The 27,198-nt window shown below is 36.5% G+C and overlaps 1 protein-coding gene across 7 annotated transcripts in view; it reads left to right on the top strand.

Moving 5' to 3' along the window:
- Positions 1-27,198, top strand: part of LAMA2 (laminin subunit alpha 2) — a 342,287-nt gene that overhangs the window by 241,163 nt on the left and 73,926 nt on the right. For 6 of the 7 annotated variants that reach the window (XM_085055978.1, XM_085055977.1, XM_085055983.1 and 3 more), the window contains 8 exons: positions 3,094-3,228; positions 3,866-3,990; positions 7,681-7,767; positions 8,631-8,824; positions 17,126-17,268; positions 17,809-17,907; positions 22,504-22,615; positions 25,893-26,055. In XM_085055978.1, the coding sequence (XP_084912104.1) occupies positions 3,094-3,228; positions 3,866-3,990; positions 7,681-7,767; positions 8,631-8,824; positions 17,126-17,268; positions 17,809-17,907; positions 22,504-22,615; positions 25,893-26,055 (1,058 nt within the window). The remainder of the gene's footprint in view (positions 1-3,093; positions 3,229-3,865; positions 3,991-7,680; positions 7,768-8,630; positions 8,825-17,125; positions 17,269-17,808; positions 17,908-22,503; positions 22,616-25,892; positions 26,056-27,198) is intronic. The other variant, XM_085055980.1, reaches the window with a different exon arrangement.

Here is a 27,198-nt window from a genome sequence, read left to right as displayed (position 1 = left end):
TCCATTCATTGGCAAGGTGTGAAAAGTAATTGAGTGTCTATTCATTTAACTGGCAACAACTCTCACTTAATTTAATTACTTGTTTCTATCACAGGTATTTCTCTCACAGGGAATTTCAGCCCTTTTATTGCCATAGGCAAATATGCCACTGAAATCATGGTAATGATGCAAATACTTAGAATACAAGAAAGTGAGCTTTACTGGGACAGCATCTCTGAGGCTGAAGTGTGTGACTGATGCTACCAGATCAAGTCTTTTTGAACAAATAGGGGTATAATACTGTTGTAATAGTAAAATTCTAACTCCCTGAACACCAGGAGAAACACCAGTGAGCGGGGTGCTCCTTATACATGCACTATACTTATTGTTTTACTTATAATTTCATGCTGAAGATTGCACATTTCAAAAGTACCCAAGTGTTCTAGAGAATCAGCTGAGTTGTATATATTTTTTGTAAAATGGATTTCCTGATAGGTACCAGAGAAAGTTTTTAAGATATAACACATTGACTGCAGTATAGAAGTTAATATTTTTGACTGACTGTGCTCTTGATGATGAGACTGCTAGTCTTTCACTGTGCAAAACACCATGTTTTCATTTTTAATCAGCACTAGCAATGCTAAATTCACTGGCTGCAATTGCTAGGTGGAAGTAGCAGGGAACACCTTAAGTATTCTGCAAATGCCTCAAACCTCCTAAGCAGGATCTTGTAAGGGTTTCCCCAAAACTAGCAATGGGAGAAAAGTTGGAGTATGTAAATGAAGGGAAAGATACCTTATTATCTATGAGAACTCTGCTCCCTTTTATACATGATTGTGTTATGCAGCAAATGAGTCAACAGGAGCACTGAGTTCATAGGAAATGTGTGCAAGGAAGTGAATGAAGTAATTTTCTTTGCACACTATTTCTTTGTACACTATTTCAGTCAGAATACACCTGAATTTTTGTAAATACATGAGAAATTAATGGACTCCAACATTTGCTTAGAAGTGCAGATTTTCTTTTTAAATTACTGTAGCAAATTGAATTTTCAAAGAAAAATGTATTCTAATGTAATTAGAACTTTATTTTAATTCACACCCACCAGGGGCTGAATAAATGTCTCAATTGCAACCTGCATACTTCATTCTTAATTGTGTGATCTTCACATGCTCATAACTTAGTTTAGTTTTAGTGTGCTCAGTGAAGGTTATGGTACATTCTGTGAAGTTTTATTTAATTTTAGCAGGAAAAAACATCTGACACCCTGGCATTTTTTAAACAGATGCTAACAGGGTGTATGTATCTGTTTCATGCTTTATCCATATAATAGCATTGTGAAGACTGTGCACAGCAGTTTTTACTAGAAGTAACATTTATATCCCCCCCCCTTTTTTTTTATTTTCACGTCCAGTAGTAGGCTGCAAAAGCAGTGGTAAGAATTTCCCTAATGGCTGTTTCTGAAAAATTTCAAAACTAGCAATTTAAAATATAGTCTATTTTATCTTTTGTCTGTGTCTTATTTCATCTCAGAAGTGCTTCGATCAAAATAGGTGATAAGACTGTCAATGGCATATCAGAAAAAACATCCCAGATATTAGTTTCATTTGAGGATGTACCATATATTTATAATTTGATTCTGAAGTCACTCAGAATATGTAAAGCTGTGTTTTGTACCTTGTTTAGACAAATACACTTGCAGGGATAGAGAGGGGGAGGAAAAAAGGATATTTTAGTAAGAAACAGAATTACTTTCATTTGAGATTATTTATTTAGGTTAGAATTCTTCACAAACCATGAAAAAGAAGATAGACTGTTTCTATGCTTCAGAGAACTTAATGTAGTCTAAGTCAAAATAAAAGGGGAAAAAGCAGAAATGAGTTAAGATTAATTTCTTAGTGATTCTAAAGAAAATAATTGTATATGCTTTTTCCATAACTTATTCTCCTGGAGGTTTTGCCAATGATTATAAAACTGTCAAAGTGGTGGTATGTGAATAAATCTAGCGTGTCAGCTAGTACTTCACTGAAGAATACTGCTTTTGGTCACAAAAATTACTTACTCCAGATTCTCTTCTGGCTTTTTTTTTTTTTTTTGTTTGGTTTGCTGGGGGGTTTTTTTGCATCCATTTTGTTGCTGTGAAAAGTGTACTACTCCTATTCTTTCCAAAAAGCAGGAAAGTGTGGTCAACCGTGGGAAATGACCTCATCAGACAGCCTTCACAGGCTGCTGGCACCACTAGGTGGTGGGATTTATACATGGGACGAGTGACTTCTCTGTAGGCACTTACCCCTAGTGGTCTCAGCTGTCAAAATGTTCCTGTTTGTGTTTGTATGCTGCCGTAGCTGTGTGCTTTCTGAGAACTGTGTCAGGACTCCCACAGAATTGTGTAATAAGCCTGAAATAAGGATCAAGTGTTTGATTTTGCATGTGTCAGCTTTGCTGGCAATTTCTGGGCTATTCCCAGAATTTTATTGCCAAGCTGCAGTAGAGCAGACTTAGTGATGAACAAACTTGGTTTGGGGCTGATAATCTCAAGACATGGAGATTTTGGAAGAGACATTTTGAATTCTATACTCTTATGGTCTTTAAATTATATAGCTATAAATAATGCAGCCCCACACAGCCATTTTCTTGTTCATTATTCGACTTCTGCTTGTTATCCATCAGGTAGTCTGTAGGCATATAATAGCTTGTCGAACCTGAAAAACATAGCAAGGATGAAGGAAAAAGAATCATCATGCTTGCTCTCCACTGTCCATGCAAAAAAATTATTTTGAAAACAAACAGTTTTCTTAAGTAATGAAAGGAATGATACATGATGCACAGTGAGAACAGAAGGGTGTTCTGCATCTCAATGAAAGATCTCTCAAGCTGTAGTATAAAAGCCTGATGCCAGTGCAGTGCTCCAGGGATTTTTCAGCTGTGTTTCCAATTAGGGCTGGCTCTTGTTATCTGTAAAGTACTGCATATTGTTTGTAACACAGCTGGAAGCCTGTCAGAGTCTTTTCACAACTTGTAAAAATTGGTGATTGGAAAGATGAGCTTGCAATGCTCCCCATACACAGTCCACTCTGTAATGATCTGTTTTCTTCTGCATCTTTTTTACTGCAGTCATGCGCTCCAGGATTTTACAGGCTTCCATCTCCACCTGTGGGAAGGACACCTGCTCAGACCTTAGGCAGCTGTGTTGTATGTCAGTGTCATGGACACAGCACTATGTGTGACTCTGAAACATCAATTTGTCAGGTATTACACTTCTGAACTTGTGCACCAGGTTGATCTTAATGTAAAATTCCTAAATTTTGCTACTAATCTGAAAAAACAGAGGATGATATTTTAATCCTATTTTACCCAAGTAGCTTAAGTGTCAGAGTTCAGAGAGAGTCATAAAACAAACTTTTGAAGTTTTCTGTTCTGATTCTCTAGAGTTCAGATTATGCAGTACTTTTTCACCCCAAATTAGAATTTGTGGAAAAAGAAAAACTAGACACCTGCAAAACAAAGAAGCAATGTACCATGGGTCATGCAGTGACAAACACAATTCCACTCTTACACATGACCTGATACAGTAAGACTGAATTTTAATTATTTCTTCTTCTCCAATGGCTGGAACAAAGGAGGGAAGAAAGGATGAATGGGATAAGAAGTTCTGTAGGATACATCTGGGTAGCTACAAACCTGTGTTCTTTCTTCTTTTAAGCCCATATATTACTCAGCAGGCATTTGATAGATGCTTAAAGCAAGCATTCCCACTGAGAATCATATGAGGAAGAGAGAAATTATGTATTGAAGTAAGTTTGAATCCCTAAGGCTGGGAACAAAATGTTGTCTGCTTTCTTGTAATTACCAAACCCAGCTTTCATTCTGTCTCCTTCCCTGGCAGAATTGTCAGCACAATACTGCTGGTCAGCACTGTGAGAGGTGTGCACCGGGATTTTACGGCATTGTCCAAGGCTCCCCGGATGACTGTCAGCCTTGTGCTTGTCCCCTGCCTATTTCTAGTAACAAGTAAGTAAGCAAGCTCAGGACACAGAATTGCCTTTCCAGCAAGCCAGAGCTTTGTTCTGGGCTCCCTGTGTCCTTTTGCAGATGGCTATGGGAGAATTGCCTCATGGAAGCTATGCTAAAAAATTCTTATCTACTTTTGGTAATTGATCTTTCTTTAAAAGTCGGAAATTGCTCCCTTGCTAATTTGTGATGAATAAATTAATAAGTGCTAGAAAATGCAATACTCAAGATAATGACTGTGTGTTATAAAGGTATTCTCATTAATGAAGCTAGAGCAGAATTCAAGTACAATATAGCCACAAGGGAGCTGCAAAAAGTCTTATGCTCATATATTATGTTGGTATAAATGTATTACAGTGCCTTACTTGCTCCACTATGGAACTTATTGATTTGTTATTTAATGTTACATGAGTTTTAGGCAATTTGTGAAAGATAGAATAATTTAAAAGCAATATAGTTATTGCAGCATAAATTTTATTGGTTGCTTTATGCTAATGAGCCTTTCCACGATTCCTCTGCATGTGTTCCGAACAGATGATACTTGAGCACTTGAGATTTGTTTGTTGTTTTGCTGAGAAGCTCTTAATGATATTTGGCATCATTCTGTAGTAGGGCTCTGAAAAGGTTTGTATTTCATGACTGGTCTTTTGGAAAGCTGGAAGTATTCCGTAAAACTATTTTTCTGTGCTTTGTCTGTCCTTCAGGATGTTTTAGTAAGGATTTCTGTCAGAATAGCTGAGAATTTAGGGGTTTTCTTTTTCTTTTTACTTCTTCATTTTATCATTTTGGATTGGTCTTGAGTTTATTTTGAAGGAGGAAAATCCTTTCTCAAGCATTACTAGATAAAGACATCATGATCTTTCATACACAGCAAGAGTTTTTAAGAATACTTCCAAACCTCAGGTATTTAAAGAAATATCCTTTATCTCAGAAAGTTATAATGCAGTCTTAACTGCAATTAACTTTTTCAGACTTCTACCCATTTCATGAGAATTTTCTGTTGCAACTTAATTATGTGTTTTGTCTATTAGTATCCAAAAAGGGCATTAAGGTTGCAAAGAACAAGATCAACTGAGCTTCTCAGCTTTGCAAATCAGCAAATATATTGGAAAAAGCTTTTTATATTACTAACTGGCAGTATGAAGTGCTGAAAATATTCCATCCAATTTTTTTTTCTGGGGCTCAGGAACCTTTGGCTGCCCAGAACTACGTGTATCAGATCAGAAAAGGAGCAGGGCTCTGCACCTAGGTGTTTATGGCACCATGCTGCAAGAATTTAGACATATTCTCCACACTGTGCTCCCAAGATCATTACAGTGTCTTATCTAAAAGCTAACATAAACTCAGGAAGTGGGTGTTGCTGAAGTGCTTTCCAGATGAGAAATGTGTGGACGATGGATAGTATGTGAATCACAGAATCATGGAATGGTTTAGGTTGGAAGAGACCTTAAAGATCATCTAACTCCAATCCTCCTGCCGTAGGGATTGTGGCACTTTCCACCAGACTGGGTTGCTCAAAGCCCAATCCAATCTGGTCATGAACACTTCAAGGGGTTGGGGCATCTACCACTTCACTGGGCAGCCTGTTCCAGTGTCTCACCACCCTCTGAGTAAAGAATTTCTTCCTAACATCTAATCTACATCTCCCCTCTTTTAGTTTTAAACCATTCCCTGTTATCTCCATCTTTTTTTAAGAGCTCCCTTTAGGTATCCTAGGTGCACACTCAAATTGCTGAGCTGCCTGAGGGAGGAAGTGTCCATACCTCATTCAATCACACAACCTGCATGGCTGTAGTGTTCTCACAGCCTTTTGTGTCATGCTCTCATAAAAGTGATCATTAAATTCTCTTGTTTCATAAACCTTCATAGGACATAAGACAGTAACACCCAGTCTGAATTTAATAAATGTACTTAATCATGAGATTGTCATTCAACTTCTTAGTGCTGTTGAGAAAGGAGTCAGATCTGAGCGTGTCCACAAACAGAACTGCTTGTGTTTTACAGAGCTTAGCTCAGATGTCTCCAAATGTCATGGAAGAAATTTCTGGTTTTGTTAGCTGCAGCCATCAACAACTTTGGTAGCTGTATACAGTAAATATAGGGTCAGATGACTGTACATCTCACTCGTGTTAAACCTAGAGGAAAACACCATTGGAGAGAGGGCAGAGAAGGAGATGTTTCAAATGTGTGTATGTCTGTCTGTGTATCTCCGTTTTCCAGTGCTGATAGACGATGCATGAACAATTGGCTTAGACAAAATGCCTAACTTCTAGAGTGTCATAGATACATTCAATAAAGCTACAGTATTAGGTGAAAAATGAAAGTATCAGACCTTAGATTTGCATCTTATACAGATCAGTTAAAGCTCTTCAAGATGCTATTAAAGAAAAAGTTTACCTGCAGCTATTGTATGGTAGTCAAGTAATCATCATCTACATGAAATGCAGATAGCTAATGAGCTGTCTTATTAGCTTGCTGTGTCATGACTGGCATGATAGTGTTTTTGAATGGTATAGTGCAATTATTTTTATTTATGAAATCATAAAAAACTCCACTAAAGTTTTAAATACTGTGTTTATACACACTGCTGTACAATCAGCAGTCAGCTTCTAACATGATGAGCTGGGGAAAAAAAAAGAACAGAGAGATTAAATTGTTCCTAGCATGGATCTATTTTTATGGAGTTGAAAATGTGTTGGATAATGAGTTTTTGAGTAATAGATCAATTTGTTTACATTTTTTGCAAAGGCGTAATTTTATATACTCGTTCAAGCAGTATTGATTTAATGCATTATAAGCAAGTTAGATGAGGATGCTGACTGTACTGTACCAAAAAGGAGCCCTGGGCTCACCATGAGCCACCTCTGTGCTTTTCTGGTTCTTCCACAAAGAGCTGAAAGAGTTTTAAGGTTTTGCACCATCGTAACATTTAGTTCTGTTCTTTTCCCCTACCTACCCTTTTTGTTTGTTTTACCTGCCAGTGCAGGCACTTGATACACTAACATTTCAACTAAATGCTACTTTGCACAGTGCCCCTAAGTGCACACTATGGTCAGTAGTAAAGTGACATAGTAAAGATAATCTAGTGTCTTCAATTATTAAAATAAGACCTCCCCTGATCATGAAGGAGGTGTTTTTTAGGGATTTTTTTTCTCCATAGACTGGTCCTTTTTCTTCAATACATCCTTGAGAAGATCATCTGATGCTGCCTTTTTGGAAGATTCCACACAGCTATGCCTCTGGTTCCTTTTTCCCCCTTTATGTCTTAACTTCGAGTAAACTCTTCCCAGCTTATCTCCTTTCATACAAAATAAAATTAAACCAGACTGAAAAGGCTGGATGTTCATTAGCTCAGTTTCTAAATCTTTTGTTTCACATCCTTCCCAGTGCTTCCTTTTCTTGTTTACTGTGAGTGACATCACCGTTCAATCACACAAGCCTACAGGATGGGCATTGCTTGCTCCATCCCCTTGGATGCAGCCCTTAGAGCCTTTGTCAAAACTGCAAGTATCACAGCAAGGCATTTGCAAAAATTGTGATAGAAAGGAGGGACCTCTCCCAGGTTTTTAAAAACAGATAAGAAAGTGCTGCCATTTACATTAAGAGTGGAACTTCTTGGGCCCTTCTGCACTGCTGACTGAAGTGATGCAATAGAGTAGAAAAAACATTCTTTATTTGCTTTTGTTTTAGTTTTAGCCCTACTTGTGTTGCTGAAGGATCTAGTGATTACCGGTGCACTGCCTGCCCACCTGGATATGAAGGCCAGTACTGTGAAAGGTAGGATGAATGGAAAATAAGAAAGAGGGACAATAAAATGAGGAAAAGGCATGAAGAAGATAAATGTTTTTCAATACTACAAGCGTGTACTAACTACTATTTAAATGTATGCCTTTGGAAAATTTATTTCTTATTTATATGCTGTTAAAACTCAGCCAACATAGGCAGTTTTTATGTACACTACTGTGAACTGATAATCAATGTTATTTATAACACAGATATTGTCCTAATCTTAGTTTTTGGTGTGTGAGGGAGTATTTTCCTCGAGGGCTCAGAAGTTAAATGAAAACTAGAAAATTTATCTAAACTTAGCTGCCATGCTAATAGTGTGTCTTGATGTCACTCATACCCTTTGTTTTAGTGACTGTTGTGCCCTCATGGGCATTGGCTGTGAAAGACAGTTACATATAGACATTTTAATGCTGAATTGTGAATTAATAACCTAAAGAGCCTCTCTTGTCCCATCCATCACAACACCAAGAGATTAAGGTGATCAAAATTGGCAAATGTCTGCCAGGAGATTTCACGTCTGACACAAAACACAAGTGGCTAGATCTGTAGGCCAATCAATGATAGTGAAGGAATTTTTTTGTTGTGGTGTAGTAGAAGGTTAACTGAAAGCTGTTAAGGATGTGGAATCACTTTTGCATACCCTCTCCATCCAGACTGTTCTGTGTCCTGATTAGAAGTCAGTTTGTTGGACAGTTTGCAATATTTCTCGCTTGGTCATGAAGCAACAAAGATTTATTTTTTTTTAAATGGTTCATGAATATTCATATAAATTACATTTAAAATAATGCCAAGTATTCTTTGTGCACTACATCTCAGCTGGACAAATCTTGTTTTCTATTTACAATGTCTAGATGTTCTTCTGGCTACACAGGAAACCCACAAATTCCAGGAGGGTCCTGCCAGCCATGTGAGTGTGATCCATATGGTTCCCTGCCTGTCCCCTGTGACCCCATCACTGGACAGTGCACTTGCAGGCCTGGATTCACAGGGTGGAAGTGTGCTGGCTGTGAACCTCGACATGCACGTGCTAGCATGAAATGCATCTGTACGTATACTAACGGAATTGCGGATAGCTTTTGACTGTGTTTGCCATTTCTCAGAAATTCAAACCTGCTTGTGTAACAGTGAGTTGTGTGTTTCTTCGAAAATAATTGCCAGGTTTCTTACTACTTAGGCATCTGGTGCAGTTATTTTCACAAGCCTTGAGAGGTTAAGAAAACTCTCCATAATTTTTAATATTGTCACTGAAAACTGACAACAACCGTTGAAGGATTTCTTTTTGGCTTTTTGGAGTCTGTAGTTTTGCTAAAGGTTGTTGCTGCAATTGAGACAATATTGGGCCTTAGTGAATTTTTTAGTGTTGTCCTAAATGTTTAACCAGTAACTGCAATGCTCTATGCCATGAGGCACACACCAAATTTTTACTAAAGTTTTCTCAATCATGTTGGTTCAACAACCATCCACTGGAATTTAAAAGATGTAAGGAATGACAGTACATTATATCCAGCAGAGAACTTCTTTTGTTTAAAATAGAAAACTAGACCACCATTTTATGTTTTAAAGTACTGGTATCTTTGTCCTACCCTCAATTTTGATACGTGCCAAGTGATTATCTTGTATTTTTGTTTGGAACTTTATTTTTCATTAAATTAGACAGTGCTTTTTTTGAGCCCACAACCTCATGTCACGTAATGTTGTATGCTTATATCTTACAAAAAAAAAAGTAGCAAAATCTTTCTAGAACACTTGGTCAGCCCTGACTGAAGTAAGGCATATTCCTCTTTTCCATCTCCCCCAGATGTGGAGGGACTAACTTTATTGTGATTATTTTTCCCCATTGATGCCATGGTCATTGAATTTAAAGTAAAATACTGGTAGAGTTCCAGTAAGTTCACAGTATATACTATTTATTAATCCATGCACATTTGAATACATTGGCAAGGCACAGTGAACTGGTTTAAATGTTTTATCTTTAACTGGAGATTTTTCATGGAGAGTGGAATGTCTTTGTGAGAGACATGTAACATCAAGAAAAGTAGGTGCCATCTACTTTTTTTTTTCTTTTTGTTTCTCTAAGGAATTCATTTCTTTTGTACTTCAATACCCAGAAGCTCTCTACTATTAAAATCAAATGGTACAGTAAAAACAGATTGCAAATGTTTTAAAAACAAATTGGAAAAATAAACAAACAAGTCCTTAAGATGTCTGAAGGCATCAACGTAAGTCAAGAATGGAAAGCATGGCTTCTTTGAGTGGTTAAGGAGGAAGATATTAGGCACATAGGGCCAGGAACTACACAGTACAGAACATTTTATCACTCAGCCTAATGGTTGTGATCAGCTCTCAGACAGTCACCAGGACTTAGCAGAACTAAGCTTCTAAGTCTATTGAAATCAATGCTTTTCCATTAGTCCTGAATCCCAGGTAGAGATTATAGGTTACTGGGAATATAGACATACCTGCTTCTATTTCTTTATTATTAACAATATGGCATTGATTTATTGATTAAAAGCTTAGTCTGCTTAAGGAAAATAAACTTCTAATGTCCTGCAGTGTGATGTAGTTTAGGACTTAATTCTGAACTTAGTATTTTAAGCTCTGTTTTGAACAACCAAACGATTGCAAGTAGAGTCAGTAGTCCCTTTGCTGAAATAACTATGGTTTGAGTTCCATTTTGTGGCCTATGTGTCAAGGACAATTGTAATTGCAAATTAAGTCCATAAGTGTTACAGCTAAAATTTTTTAAAATAAGGATTGTGTTTTTCAGAGGGGCATCTAAATGAAAATTACTTCATTTTTCAATATCCTGAATTGCTCTTACATTATTGCCAATATTATCCTATTTTCCCAATCTCAGGCATGACTTAGGATGGTTTTTTATTAGTCTTTTACCTTATCAGTATTCTGAAAATTCTTTTGGGTATCCAGGATGACAGAGTTTCATTGTACAAAACAGGCTAAGTGCAAGTTATCATTTTTAATGGTTTTCCAATTTGTTAATCAGGCTATTTCATTGTGTGGATAATGAGGTTAAAAATCCTCTCTGTGAATGGAAAAAGCTGTTTGCAGGCAAATGAAATTTTCCATCTTTTTGCTTTGAAAGATATTATTTGCTATAATCTCTGATTTAACTGCAACATATTGGAATGCAGGTGTTGAAATATATCTAGGCTATCTTTGGTGACATTTTTCCTTTAACTAGGTAATCAGTTTTCACCATAAAAATAGTCTTTCGCAAGTGCATATGGTCATTTCATTTGACCACTAGAAGGGAGGAATCCAATGAGAAGATTTCTTTTCTTTAGTCATAAAGATAAGAACCACCTTTAGGAACAGATGGGAGGTACGTTAAATCTCATTATCACACAGACCAGTCTTACTGTTGGTGCCATATCAGTAACAACCATGTCATAAATTGCAAAAACTGCAGTTAATATTTCAGTAGACACTTTATATGCTTATTAGCTCTTAATGTGTGATCTTCCTCTTGTTTAAAGATTCCTCAACAGCCATATTACTCCAAACCCACCTTCCCTAGTGCAGTGCAATACCCCTGACATGGTAGAAAGTAATCCAGATCAAACACCTGTCTATCTGTGGTGGACACAGGGCTGTGGTAAAGGGAGTGTGGCAAGCATAGATTTGGTGGGAATTTGGCCATGGTTACCATGGTCTAGTACATCACAAGCTTCAGAATGCAGCTATTGGTAGGGATTCATTGCTGCAGCCCCTAATGTGCTTTAATAGTCCTTGTCCTGTCAAAGAACCGTTAGAAATAAGGGTCTTGCCCTGCTTTGGGGCAACTTTGAAGTTTTCCTTCCTTGTTCTCAGAGCTGTTCCAATCTGAGTTTAATGCAGCTGAGAATTTGGTTCTGTATACAATATATTTTTACTTTCATATATCAGCCAATTGCAGTATACTCAGTAAATTCCCTTCTGACAAACTTCAGTTGTAGCAAAACCTTAAAAGAAAAAACAATAGTAGTCTTAATGTACAGAAAATTAGTGTCAAGAGCAGAATTCCATTTGCATTCAATACTTAAAATTAACTGAATGCATGTACCTACTTCTCATTTGCGGTAACATTTCAACTACTGCAGTTGCATTGTACCTGTCAGAAGTGTGAAGAACCCCTAGCTGGGTGGTAAAGTGGTCTAACAGAAAGAAAATGCGTGCAAATATAGTCACCCATGTTTGAAAAGGTGTATTTGCAAGTAGTATAAGACATAGTGTGATTAAGCTGTCCTGTTAGTATGGTATAGTTAATGTTTAAGAAAGTGGAATTTTATTTTGAATACTGAACAAAGAATAACCATCTGAATAATGATTTTTTTTGCAGATTCTATAAAAGATCACCACACAATATGACCTGAAAAACCAAATATTGCATATTTAAATCAGATTAGGGAGGTATTTAGCCAAAATACTGTAATGCGTTCTTCTTTAAATATAGCATGTAGATTTTAACATAGCCCTGATGAAGATTTAAGTGATGATTTTCAGTGAAAAGGTGGGCGGGAAAAGCAAAGAAGCATGCATGTTCACTAAAGTGGTCTATTTCTGATATAGCTGAAAATCTGTTTTACCGGGTTCTTACTGTCTTTTTTTCATAATGTGTCATTTTTAAGTTGCTTGGTGCATGTCACTTTTCAGTGCTGTGTTATAAAAGTTATATTTTAGAGATCTGCAGGTAAAATAGAAAAAGAATATATATATTTTTAAGCCAGTGTTCAAAGGGGAAGATTTCACTTAGTGCTAAGTAACAATGGTAAGATAATTACAGGTGCATGGCGCAGACACAATTCCATTCCCATTATATTCTTAGAACAGAACAATGTTGTTCTCTCTAGGATGCCATCAGGGAATGAAAAATTATATACAAAAAGTAGATTTTTTAAAAATAGGTAATACAAGAGTATGGTCTACTACACATCATAAAAAAGAGTAATTTTTTTTTTTTTTTTTGCATTAATATGGCTAGTAGCTGGATTATTTCCCTGGCTAAAATAACCATCTAGGTTGTCCTGTACAGATATTCATTATACTCTGCTGATTAATACTTTCTTATAGTTTTTGGACTCCAGTAATTTATTTTGTAAGTTCACTTTCCCTTGTCTTTTGAAAAAGTCAGTAGCCAATAAAAAATTAGTGAAGGTTGCAAACTAATTTTAATAATGCTGCTAGCATCATTGTATACTGTCAGGTATGACAAAAGTTCTCCCAAATCTTCTCTCAGATTTTGAATCTAGCCTGTAGCAATCATGCATTTTCTTAGAAATAGTAATCCTCTTGTGTGTTTTTTGTTATACCTTGTAACATTCCACTTCACTTCAGCTGTAGAGTTTGTAGTACATAAAATGAAGAAACCTAGATTGCAATGTTATTGGAACACTGGCTGTGCTCACTACTGTGCCGTATTTAGAGAACAAAACGGTCCTGGTGAGAACTTGAAAGCTTTATTGTTGTGTGGCTCTATATATATTGTATGGCAAGTCAGAACTCACCTTCTGAATGCTTTCAGGGTATCTGTCATAACCACAATGGAGAGTTCAAAAAAAAGTCTTCAGTATTTTGAGCTCTGTTGCATCACAAACTACAAAACCTTTCCTTGGACGTATGCTCCTGTCACAAATGTTCCTTGGGGTCAAGCAAAAGCCTAAATGTAAAGCAGTTGATGTGACTGAACTGGAACCAATCATGATACAGGGATATCAAGCAGATAATTCAGTTAGTAGTTTTTCCTTAACTCAGTCTTATGGGGGCAAAAAATAAAAAGACCCTCAGCCTTGCTGCAGTCAATGAACTTTCATCTTTATGAATTTAAATATTCAATATTGGTAGAAGGAAAAAATTATATAATGAGATCCTTTTAATACCAGGTCTTAGGCACTTAAGTATTTGCACTTAAGAGCGATGCTTGCAATGAGAAGGTTTTTTCCCAGCTGCCAATCAGTACTACACCAAGAAGAACAAGGGAGCTCCCAGCCACTGGTCCTGGCAGAATCAATATTTTTCCTTGAAAGAGTGAGTAACTCCATGATCTCAGCCCTTCCAAATTCAGAACTAGGCAGAGATGCTGTCTGTGTCAGAGGCAGATCTTGTAGAATCTGTGAAATGAAGCCTCTCCCAGCTCCTACACAGTGCTTAATTCAGCAAAAGCTGGGAACTTCTTATTGCAAGCCTTTACAGAGTGAGCTGAAAAGAAAGATCCTGTGTGTAACACCACATCTATGAAGCCTTGGACTAGCTTCTGCAGCATTCTGAGTTTAGTTGTGTCTCCTTGTGTCTCAGCTCTAAGACTTAAATTTACCTCTGTGTTGGACAACTGCTTCTCAGGCTGCATGTGCTCAATTAGGACATCCCTGCTTGGCCTAGGAGCTGATAAGCTATCACTTGTTCTCCCTTTTTATCATACATGAGCTCCTGTTTTGTTTAGACCCACACTCCTGTCTTTCACCCAACTCAAGCAGTCTTTAAACTCAGCTACTCAGCTGGGTATTGGAACCAACAGGTGAGGATTTCTAGATAATAAAAATCAGAAATAAACCTGAGTAGGTGGTTTGGACCCTGATCTGGGTATGAATTTTCCCAAATTTTGGAGACATACTGATTTTGTAAGCTACCTGAAACCTACAGCATTGGCAAGGGAGATAAAGCTTTCAGCTCTCTATTGAGGTTCTATTTTGGAGGGCACAGGAAGGCTCTTTTATTATTTGGTGTGAGACTAGTGCCAAAATGGGAAAAAATGAGGTAATAACCAACAGATTAATGAGCTTAAAGTAGTTCAACACTTTATTGTGAAGCAACAAGAAGCTGATACTGGAGTCACTGACTATCATAGGATACCACTTCATATCAGAGATTGCATGGTTGCCCTTAGACCAAAAATTACCTAGTCATAACACAGTCTTCTGAATCTTCACAGAAATGAATGTATTAAAGCAAAATTGTGTCAGATAATAACTCAATTGGAGGAACACATTGTGACTCAGACATGTTTCTTTTAATATACATTATCTCTCTTTGTAAGATGGAATAAATTGTTAGATACCTGTAAACTTAAAGGGATTTCTTTTGGCATGCATACTTTGGACGTGCTTCTCACAAGAGGTAAGTCAAAATCCTTAGAGACCTAGAGTGCATGGAAAAGTGTGGTGAAAATGGAAAATGCAGTAATTTGCATTAATTGCTTTTTGAACTATTGTAATATTGATTGCATGATTTGCCTTTTACATGCTTGCACTGCTGTAATGATCTGAATTTAGTGCTGCATTCGTTAATATTAGACACAAATTTATCCTGACAGCTTTATAGATAGACACAGAAGTACTTAGTCTTGCAAAATATAGTCATGTTCTTGAAATATTTCCCATAGCCACAGTACATTACAGACTGCATACTGGAGTAGCTTAGTCCTGTCTCATCTACTCAGCTGTGGTCTTACTTGATGCAGTTCCTCTTTTCAACCTAATTATTGTGCAAGAGGTGTTAATTTATACTGAACGCTCACTTATTGATTGCTTACTCATTGAGAATACTTCATCTCTTCATGGGCTGTTCATTTTTTTTCTCACTGGGGTGAATTGTGTTTGTCTTTAACACCTAACAATTTTTTAGCAATTTATTACCAACCACTAGGAAAATTTTGAAGGTGAACAGATTTCACTTGTTTCAGAAGTGAAATAATATATCAGAAAAAGAGCCACATGAAAAACTGAACTATAAAGGCCAACTCTTTTCAGGTCCAAGATCACTTATTTTCATCCTGCAAAATGATTATCAGGTCTCCTTACCATCTTGATCAGCTACAGAACAGGTGTTTGTTGTATAAAACATTGTTTGCTGTAAAACTTGCTTTACATTTAATTCTCTCAGACTGCTGAAGGCAAGCACACAGATGGCAAGAACTGGGGTGATAATGAGCTGGGGGGAAGGTTAAATTTCATGTAGAAGCATAAATCAGAATATATCATGCCCACAGATATTGACTGCAGTTCCAGTGCAGTTCGGTTTATGTAACAAAATACTGTGAAATAGGAGGAGGAAGTCTGCAAATGGAAGCAATGAAAATGCAAAAAGAAGTCTTAAAATAACAGTAGTATCTAGCTTTCTGCACCCCCTTCTTACTACACTGATCCAGCATCTACCTTGTCTCCTTTTCAATCATCACTTGAGTTTCATGGTGCATTGAAATAGTTTTCTTTTTTTTTCTTCTCTGTATTTGACTCTACTCTGTCTTTGCTATATTGAACAGTCAAGAGAATAAGAACCATATTTAGGTAAATGTGAAAACGTTAATGAGCAGAAAAGATTTAATCTGCATGAAGAATAGATTTTGGAGAAAAAAAAAGAAATAATTCTCTTTTGAAAATTACTTTTCTACAAAACCATACACTTTGCTTAGTGGGTTTTTTTTAGTTGTTAAAGTGCCTGGCTTTGCTGAATAAGTAATTACACACTTGTAAAACTTTAGGTACAACTCTCTGTGTCTCTTAGTATCACCAGTGAATTCATTGTTTCACAGTTTGCTTCATCTCCTGGGATGTTTGGGTTTGCCAGTTCTGTGTAGAGTCTTTCTGCAGAGAAACAGAAAGGTGTTCCCACAACTCTGTTTTAAAGGATGAAGAATTCTCCTGTCTGCTGCATAAATGATACAAGATGAGAATTTCTTGTGATAGTTAATCGAAAGTAATGGGGGGGGAAATGCAAACTCCTTTTGATATATGCAGCACACAACAATATTTTTCATCCTGAAGGATATTTGCAAGAAAAGAAGCATACATGAATAGCTTATAAGCTGGTTAGTGAAAAGAAATAAAGAAAAGCATTTTTAAATGAAAACTATCAGTATTTTTACCTGCATGCGTTCAGCTGCCTGCATTTCAGGTTTAGTATGCTTGGCCATGCTATTATATGGAGATTTTTCAAGGTTTTTTCTTGTATTGATGTCTGAAAGCATAGTATGTTTCTTACCACATTGATTAGATTTTCCAAATTGCCTGTCCACTTTTCTCAAACTTCATCTGAGTTGCCTGTCCAGTGTAATATTTTATATTGGCTAGTCCATAATCAACAACATTAATTATTTCCTCTTTTTGTGAGGTAAGCCTGTCAATTTTGATCTTTGTGTTTTATGTTAAACTGTCCCAATTACCAAGTCCTAAGCGATAATGTCTTTCCCATTCCCTAGTTGTTGCTTCCATTTTTTTCTCACACTACATTTTTGGGGTAATATGCATGAAATTAGTGTCACCTCCCACAGGTATGTGTGCCATACAATTTCTAAATCAAGCATATGTCTTAAATGTTTAGCAGGAAGAAATCAGCTTTGTTGTTCTTCCCCCAGCTTGTGATGATGAATGCACAGGACTCCTTCTCAATGACCTGGATCGGCTAAACCAGATGATCATGAGTGTTAACCTTAGTGGTCCACTGCCTGCTCCATATAAAATGTTACATGGTTTTGAGAACATGACACAGGAGTTAAAGGTATGTTGCCAGTATTTATATACATAAATAACAGAGCTTCAGTGCATACAACTGTACTTGAATCTATTCAACCATACAGCTGTGAGTAGGTTCAGGGAAGAAATAAAATTCAAGATTTAATTATTTCAGACTTGCTTTGGTTGATAAATAAGTATTACAGCTTACTTTAATAAATAAAGTATTTTTGCTTACTTTAATAAATAAATCTTACAGCGGTGATTTCTGGACATATGTGCAAGGAGTTGTACTCCAGGCATAGAAGAACAATGTTGCATACAAATAAAATGGTTTTCATGCTGCTGGTCTGTAAAGTGGTTATGTATTTTAAAAACTGCATGTTCCCTACCATACTTACAAGTTATGTAAAGTTGTAAAGACTCCTGAAAAAAGCCTGTTGGATGAATGTGACACGAGTCAATGACAAAAGGGATTGCATATTGTAATGAGAAGGAAATGTCTGATGCTTCTTCTCTTCAGTATTTGGAAGCACTGACATCCATTACATACCGATTGTTCACTCTCCCATCTCTTTCCCAACAGCATTTACTTTCACCTCAGCGAGCACCAGAGAGATTTCTTCAGCTAGCACGAGAAAATCTGGATACCCTGGTGACAGAAATGGATGAGCTACTGACAAGAGTATGTCTGTGATCACATTGAGGTGTATGGGTTTGGTTAAGGCTGCATAATGACAGAAATCATCTGAGTATGAATTAAACATGAATGAATAGATGAATTATGAGATGCTTCTCAGTCTCAGTGTTTGAAATGGCAGCAAGTCCTCTAACAACCTCTTTTTGTGGGCCAATATATTGACACATATTTTCTGCAAAACCACCTAACAAGGTGAGAAAGTGTTTTCATGCCCATACAGAGCACCTAAGAATGAGCTTATCTGGAAAAGTTGACACTAAAGAGGTGTGTGAATTTAGTTAAATATATTTATTCTAGATTTCATTTATGAGGATAGTTAGAGTCTTCTGGATTTCAAGAGATGTGCTATGTACTCTTTTTATTACAAAAGTTTTATTTCCATATAGACCTTGTTTTGGTCAGTAGAGACAATGTCTAAGAAAATAATATAAATTGCGCCACCTAGTGGAGAAAAAAGAGGGAAACGAACCAGCCTCAGTATAACTAAAGCTGTGCAAAGCATGTTGTCAACTACCAAAAGTCATGTTTGTGAGTTGAAAGACCCAAAAAGGAAAGTTGTGGAGTACTGTACTGATCAACATACACCTCAGGGAATCACATAAACTCCATACAGTTTTAGCATCATGTCTTTAAATTGTACATGGTTTACAGAACTAAAATTCTCAGAAAAACTGTTTCCTTTGTGTGGATTTTATTCAACTTTGAATTGGGTAGTGGGTAAGAAAGGATTTGTGCTTTGTTTGCCTGTGTAGGAACCCACACATGTCTGCATACACAAATATGTATCTGCACATACTCACATTGTGGGAAAGCTTGTTTTTTCTACTTCTATTTGATCTTTTATTTTTCTGCAAGAAGCAACTGTGGAGTTTTAAGTATAGCTGCAATTTTTACCCTTGTCAACCCTACAAGTAGGGAAGATTATATTTCTTCTATTAAGATTTGTAAATCTTAGGCTAAGACAATTTTTTTCATCTTCTAATATTGCTCTTTTTGGTATCCTTTTGTAATTGCCCCCATAAAGATGACCTGAAATAATGCAAATTCTGACCTTCCGTAGACTACTCTTGGAAGGAAAAGCATTTCAAAAGTGTAATCTTAGGGGAGTTATTGTAGTGGCCACATTGTCACCACTCCTTTTCTTCAGTTTTTCATCACTGTGATGACTTAGTAGCCATATTATTTCCAGTTATCCTTACAGAGTTGTTTGGAGTACTTTGGGGTGGGGTTGTTTTTAAATTTGGGGACTGGCAACTGTTGCCAGGTCCTACCTTTCTGTGTTTGTAAATAAGAATAATGTTCCAAAAAGAAGCGTGAGTCTTGATATAGTGTGTTCAAGTCTCATTTCCAAATGAAAATACATCTGATTATATAGTGGCTGCTACTTGGAGTACGTAGTACCACCATGGATACCAAATTCTTTCCCTGTATCTCATTTGTAGGCTCTCTATATTTTTAAAGTGAAACCAGTACTGATGAAGGAAAAGGCTGGTGAGGATTGGTGAGGAGTCTATTTCCATGAAAAAAATTCTAACGATTTAAAAATAAAACATACAAGACAATAGTATTTAGTCACTACAAAACCTTTGGGGATTTTGCTTCCCTGTGGTCTCTTTTCAACCAATGATCTCTTACTTCAGTGCAGCACTCCTTTCCCTTCTTTTACATTATTCTGTGCTTCATTTACTTTGCCATATAGAAGATCCTCACATCTTCCTTGCACTAAGTTCATATATTTGCATGCACATTCCCACAACTAGCACCAGAGGAAGACCTGAGATCTTCAGTTCCTTTCAGTTTGCTGCATTTTGTCAAAACCCCCACTTCCCTTCTAATTAGGTACCTTCAGAGCCTTCAAGGAAGACAGGGATCAGAATCATTCATCTAGATTGAAATGCTTCTTTTGTCTTTGTAAACTTTTACCTTTCTCCTGAAGTACTGAATTTCTCAAACTTGAAAATTTCTGGAAGTAGTAGCAGAGGCAACTTAGTTTGCAATAGCTGGAAACATTTGGAGGGAGAGCCAAGAACTTCCATCTGTACAGTGAGGTCTGTGTTTACACCTCTTTCTGTGGTCTCCAGCTCACTAGGTGGAGAAATTCCTGTAGGACACCCTCACACTGCTATCTAGACAAGTTCCTTAAGGCTTGATTAAGTCCTCAGACTAAGTAAACATAGAAACAAAACCAAAATAAAAACATGTGCATAGTTGCTAGTATTTGCTTATAGTTTAATTTGCTGCTCCAGACTGGGACAAAGCCTCTCATGGAACCTCCATCACTAAGTATAAGCTGTACACATCACCAAAGCATATTCTCTGATCTCAAATACTGCCTTTACTGGATTTCCGTGGTAAGGATCTCCTTTATGCCAAAAAGTCTTACTTGTGTCCAGATTTCTTGAAGATTCATTCCAAACCCTTGCTCTGTGTCCAGTCCACCTGACCCTTATTGCTCCCACAGAAAGAGTTTGTTTGGCCTGTTTAAACTGGTAGGAGATGCTGGAAACTAACCAAATAGAAATGGTGAACTGTAGTAAGTTGAATATGTAGAAAATTAGTAGGAGCTTATTAACAAATGAAAATGTTTAATTAGCCATGGAATGACCAGCTACAGTATGAAGGATGTTAGCCATTTATTTTGGTTCACAGAGTTAAAGCTAGACCAGATAAATGAAGCAAAAGCCTATTTTTCAGCAAAGCAAATTTTGTCAAAATGCAGAAAGCTTTCAGTGGACCTGAATGGGATTTAAGTACTAAAGAGAACTGTCACTGAAAGGAAATGAAAATTGTTCAATGACAGATTAATTTTCACAAAAATGTAGTACATGCTATTCAGTCATAAATAGAGAGGTTAAAGTGGCCAACTTGAATTAGCGTGAACGTGGAAAAAGTAATCAAAACTAAGAAAGGTATATGTAAGTTATAAAACACCATTTGTAGCAAAGGACTTAGAAATATTATAGAATATAATAAAACTGAATGTGAATATTCCAAGCAAATAAAACTCAAAGAATAAAAGGCTGCTTGTGGAGGGTTTGACAATAAATAATAAGGTATTCTCAATTACATGGAGAATTAAATGACATCAGAAATGCCAAGCAGGTTTAGAGCAGTGGTCCATCAAGACCATTTGGAATTTTTGCATTTTTTCTGTCCCAATTGCCTCTTAGGGCTCACTGTAACAGTATTTTAGTTCTATATCCAGGCAGGTAAAAAGGGTTTGTAAATCTTAGAGGAAGTAATCAATAGTATGATTAAAGCTGTATAGGTGTGAAAAGACATGTTCTTCTACTGATAGAGGGATGGAATAGAACAAACTCCCCCCAGTCTGTATGGGTTCTTAATTTGTCCTGTATAATTTTATTTACCTGAACCATTTTCATATAAATTACTTTCAGTGTAAATTACTTTCAGAGTAACTACTCTGAAGTAGCCCAAAACTGTAAGTGATGATAATGCCAGGGATTTCATTTCAGAAACCCAGCTGTCCTAAAGTATATTGAGAGCTTCCATCTAGAAGCTAATCAGGCAAAAATAAATACATTTAAGTGCTACTATTTCTCTTTGACTGTTACTGAAAAGTGTGGGTTTTTTTGTAACTGGGAAACAATTTGTGCAGTTTAAGTCAGGGAAAACCTAAGCTCATTTTAAATTATTGACCTTCTAGTCATCTCACAGAGACTGAGAAGTTCATAATGCCCTTTTATTTTGAGATATTTTTGGGGAATGTAATCCCTAAAGAAAAAAAGCTAGGGTTTTAGTTGGTTGTTTTGTTGGGTTTTTTTTTACTTTACAGTACAGCTCAACAAGCTGTGTCTTGAAATGTTCACCTTCGTAATAAAAAAGGATCCATTTTGTAAATAAGGGCCTCAGGAGCTAAGTAGAATGTCCTTAGACGATTCCTTTCCTCAGCATGTTTTTCAGGTCTGCAGCAGATGTCTGTCTTCCTGCTGCTGCTGTGATTTAATACAATTACAAAACATTTAGTAACACAAAGCTAAAATATTACTGAGCACCCCAATGTGTTGTATATGAACAACTTCAAGCATTAGACCTGAAAAAACTACTATTTTTTTCCCTCTCTCTTTCATGGTCTAATTAATGTATTGATTTAATGTTCTTCTTGCTTGTTGGCATGAACTGTCTGAGAATACCTCCAGGGAAGAAGCAAAGAGGTCATGATACCTGCTGCACTTTGTCAATCGAAAAGTACACAGTTGTGAAACTATGGGAAGTATTCCCTGAAGAATCTATTAAAAGGTTCTAAACAACATTTCTTTAAGCAAAGAAATTGTTATTCAGTGGGTAATTTCATCGTGTCTCCATTGGTGTGCTGCTGCACACAAGTAGGGTTCTAAGAACCCAAAATAAAGCTTTCCAATTTCCATTTAAAGGAAAAGGTAATAAAATTTAATTGTGTGCTTGAGCAGAGTATTTCATTTCCCATGCATCTGATCAATAATTCATTGATTGCCTCTGGCCTGAGGAAAGTTTTGTACGTAGATCCAGCCAGTAGGAGTATAACATAGTGCAGCCTTGTCCTGTTCATTAACTATATTTTTCCTGAATTTGTATTGCCAGGCTACCAAGGTGACAGCAGATGGTGAGCAGACCAGGCAGGATGCCGAGAGGACTAATGACAGAGCGAAATCTCTTGGACAGTTTGTCAAAGGCATTCTCCAAGCTGCTGAAGGTATTGGAAAAAGAAAAATACTCAAGTTGTTTCTCAAGAAAACTGGAGGGAAGAGGGTCTGAGAGACAGTGAGGAAGATTTTACTTGCTGAGAAATGTCATGTGCTTTAAATCTTGAGGGAAGAAAAGGCAATAAACTGTCTTCAGATTTTTTTCAAATCTGTGCGTGCAGTTTATATAAACACTTAGTGTATTGGTAATTATGACTAGCAGAAAGACTGAAAGAAATCTGAGCATATTCCTTCAGGATTTTTGCAGTTATCTGACCAGCTGTTATGATGAAGTAACAAACAGGGCTTAGCTTTTGTTTATTTTCAAAGTAGTTAAAAATATGTATTGGTAAAAAAGTTTGATGTAATTTTAGCACTTGGTACATTAACGCTCTATCTTAATTCGCCAACTTTACTTCAAAAATGCATTACTTCTTGCTGTTAATGAACATCTGCTGCTTGGAATTTGCAAGTGACTCCTAACCCTACCTAAGCATGGAGCTAAGCCAACTCTCTCTCTTCCACAGACTGATTCACTGCACTTACACTGCAGTAGATACTTAAAAGAAAAAGTATTTTTGCTGGCCTTAAGAAGCAAGACCTATGTATTGCATACAGCTATTAAATAAGATAATGGCTGAAAAATATGAAAATAATTGGCAAATACAGGCAGCTTTTTTGCTTGAAAAATATTTATCAGGTCTCTCTTCCTCCAAATTTTTGCTGCAGTACTGATTTTAGTAGCTATGGTTTGGAAGACCCATTTCATTGAAAGGGAAAACTTCCACATCTGTCCAAGTGCTACAAAATACATTTTATATTACCTTTCATGTAACACATCCCTGTACGTGCTTTGGAAGTGAACTGAACAGCAATTTAGGATATCTTTAGGACTTGTAGCTTTGATAAGAAAAAAATGTGAGAAAAGCAACAAGAAAATGTGAGCAAGTTTTTGAGAATTTTTTTAAACAGAAGACTAGGTCCTTCATATTTTAGGATGAATTTGGGATGATGAGCAAAACCAGTTCTTTGACTCTACAAGATTTATGCCCAGTGTTTGTAACCCAAATAAAAATTTCCTCAAGCAGGTTTAGCAGTAGGAAATACAGAGTTAGAAAACATTGAGGGGGTGAAATAAATTTATGCATTATCTTAGAAATAGACGAAGACTTTAAAATCAATGTGTTTGCCTAGCGGCCAAGTTAACATTTCAAGAAGTAAAATGTATGAAATACCAAGAGCACAGGATTTAGTGATACTTTCTGGGTTAAGGCGTCCACTCCCCTGCAATCAAAAACTTTCTAAACCTCATCTTCAAAGTAGTTTCCACAAATACACACAATCTGGATTGGAGATAGTTTCAGTACTCATCATAATTTCAGTCATTCACATTTCTAGCAAAAAATATTCATGTTTAGTTTATCATCATGTGTTCTTTTGCAAACCTTGTTTTTTAATTCAAATAGATTTTTTTTCCTCTCCCTAGTACTTCTCCTTCCCCCTCCACCAGCTATGTTTGCAGAGAGGAATCATATTCCACTTTGGTCCCTATTTTTCTAGACTGAATAACACAAAAGAGTATTCTCCCAAATCTCCTACTCACCTTCATGTAATTTCCCTTCCTCTTTTAAAATTATGTTTTACCTGTTTTCTGACCACAGGTAAAAAGCATGAAATGAGGTTTCTTCAGTGTCTTGCTCTTAGAAGGAGTAAAACTTGCCTGTCAGCTCTCCTAATAATGTCCCAATAACTTTTTTTTACAGCTGGGTGCCACTGGTGGTTCACAACACAGCTACCTTCTTCTCCTTCACACCTTTTATCTAACTGACAAAACTCCTCATTAAAAGTGAGAAGTTTGTGGTGATTTGTTCTAATGATTATACTCTGACCACTTCTACTGAACTGATTGCTGACTTTCAGAACTTCCAAGTACCTGTAACCAATTTTCCTTCTTAGCTATGGAATTTCCCTGCTTTGCACTTCCTAACATTTGTCTGTGTCAGTGCACCCAAACATTTTACCACCACTGGACTCTGGTATTTGCAGTACACCAAGATGCAAAACAAAACATGGTTAGGACAAGAGAAAGATAAAACTAGGTATGAATTTTTCTGAACCTAAGAAAAGCTTAGATAACATATTCGTTTTCTCTTTTAAGGTAAATATTCAGGGAGGTTACCCACTATTTATTTTTTCCAGAAATAAAAAAAAAAAATTAATATAAACCTATTCCTGGCCTGAGGTAACTTAGTAATAATACATAGTATAGTACGTATAGAAGTGATCCAAGATCCATTTGAGCAAAGTGTAGTCTTTTTCCAGACCTCACTGACCCCCACATAACCACTTATGATTAAAGTTACAAATCTCAGTTCTCACCAGCTAATCAAAGGCATCATTAGATTAGAATTTTCTTCTTAATTTGCTCTAAGCCTATGCGATGTGTAGATGAAATAGTAATTTATTTGAAGTTTGAAAGACTGATTTTAATTTCTTTAATTAAAGATTTATTTTGAAATATTCAGAAGTACCCATGTGACTTCGAACAGTGCCTTTTTGGACAAATCAATTACCTGGGGGGTCTGTGCCTATGGAAAGGCAGCAGTGCTTTTCAAAATTGAAGATGGAACTGATAGTCATAAATGACCTAGTTGCTTCTGAAAGTGTGTATTCTTATATATTATGGTGTGCTATGGCAGAAAGATTTTAGTCAGTCCTTCATATATTCCTATTTTCCATTTCTGGATATTGTCTTCTAAACACGAGTGGGTTTAGACAGCTGTGGGTGTCTTTCACTCTTCTTCTGCTTCATGTCATTCAAAAATTTCACAATTGTTTATTCTTCCTAGCACTGTTAAGTCTGAATGCTAAAAATTACATATTTTGAGGTTCTCCAAAAGTAATTTCAGTCTAATTTTCATTGCTTGTACTGCCTGCCCCTTAATTCTGCAAGCAATATAGCAAATTATCTTCTGCGTGTTTTGAAGGTTCAGTGTGAACCTGTACTTTCAGGAGGAGGAGGAGGGGAGCAATGTAGTTCTTATACTGGATATAAAGACTTCTTTGATTATTGTGTTGAAAAGTGAACTATAATAAAAGGTTTGATGAAACATATAAGACTTTTTCATTTGTTACTGATCATTGGATTAACCATCCTTTATATTTCACAGCAGAAATAACCAGTGCAAGCTGTGTTCCTTGCTGATAGAGTTGATGGACAGATACTTAAAGTATCTCTGTTCTTCTAATTTCTAACTCCTTACATAAATGTATTTTGGTCCTCTGCAGCTGCAAATGAAGATGCTATAAAACTGAATGTGATACTCAGAACCCAAGAGGAGACTTTGGAGAAGAGTCTTCCAGAACTGCAGAGCGAGGCTGAAGCAATGCTCCTAGAGATGAGAAATAGAGATCTCAGTATGCCAGAAAAAATAGCTCAAGAGGAATTAAAGTGAGTAGAGACACCCCAGTCTTCAACATCCTAGTGACAATATCTGACTCTTGTAAATGTAATTATCATGTTTGCCAATCAAGTTTTCTAGCTGAGGCTCACAGAAATGTGAAAGAAAGCAAAGTCTCATACTTCATATCTGTTAATATAGCATTTGCATTTTTGGAAATGCTTACATATGTGGAAAGCAATCCCTAGGAAATTGCTCTAATTCTCTGCTCCACAGGTACCAGCAACATTTCTAATTGAATTCTAATTTTTATCAGTTTTTTTTTACCTTCTGCTTCAGAGCTGATTAATGGCTTTTGCACTAAAAGTTTTGTCTGGAAGCCTGGGGTTTTTTTCTGGAAAACTAGTTGGTCTAATAAAAATATTATCTGTGTGCAAAGTTTGTTCAATAGTGTAGACATTCAAAATAATGTGTTTTGCCCTGTTTAGAATAGTGCAGATCAGAATATCCCCTCTCCGTGGCATAGTTCAGAAGCCATGGGCTTGGTTATTTAGTTGTTTGTAAATATTTGTATATATATATAATTATATTGGCAGCTGTTTTTAAAGCACTTTGCAAAATGCTGAAAACTTATCTGATCCAGAAAAAATACTTGGCTTGAAGTTAAAGTTCTGGTAGTCTGTTACTTCTGTGGGAATAAGACCAAGCATATTTCTAGAGCTGGGCTTTGCTTAGATCTTCATCAGTGCAAACAACTAGCAGGGAGTTCAGCAGAGCAGTGACATGGTTCATTGAAGTTGTGATGGATCAGAAAACTGTCTGGGATGGAGTTATTCAGGCCTGAAGATGTCAGTTATCAGGAGCGTGCATACTTTAAGGAGATGTAAATAGAATACAAGATTAGCTAAAAATTCCAAGTAGTATAGAATCAGATTTGCACTGCCCATCTTAGACTTTATAAACCAAGATAATTTTCTGGAAATCCTGCCAGTACAGTATTTCTTCCCATAACTCTGATAGCTTTGCTTTCTGTTCTCCTGAGAAAGAATATATTGCAAACTTATTTTTGAGCAGTTTTATTGCTTTTTCATCTGATTCCACTGAGCCTCTTCTATGCCTTCTCTAGTCACACACAGAAATAAACCAGGAAAAAATAGGGATGAGAAAAATTAACCCAGACCTTTGAAAGTGCT

The sequence above is a fragment of the Lichenostomus cassidix genome, chromosome 3 (assembly GCF_008360975.1).
Source record: "Lichenostomus cassidix isolate B80296 chromosome 3, HeHo_3.0, whole genome shotgun sequence".
Classification (NCBI taxonomy): Eukaryota; Metazoa; Chordata; class Aves; order Passeriformes; family Meliphagidae; genus Lichenostomus; species Lichenostomus cassidix.
The sequence above is the reverse complement of the archived record's forward strand: the minus strand, read 5'-3'. Positions and strand labels throughout refer to the sequence as shown.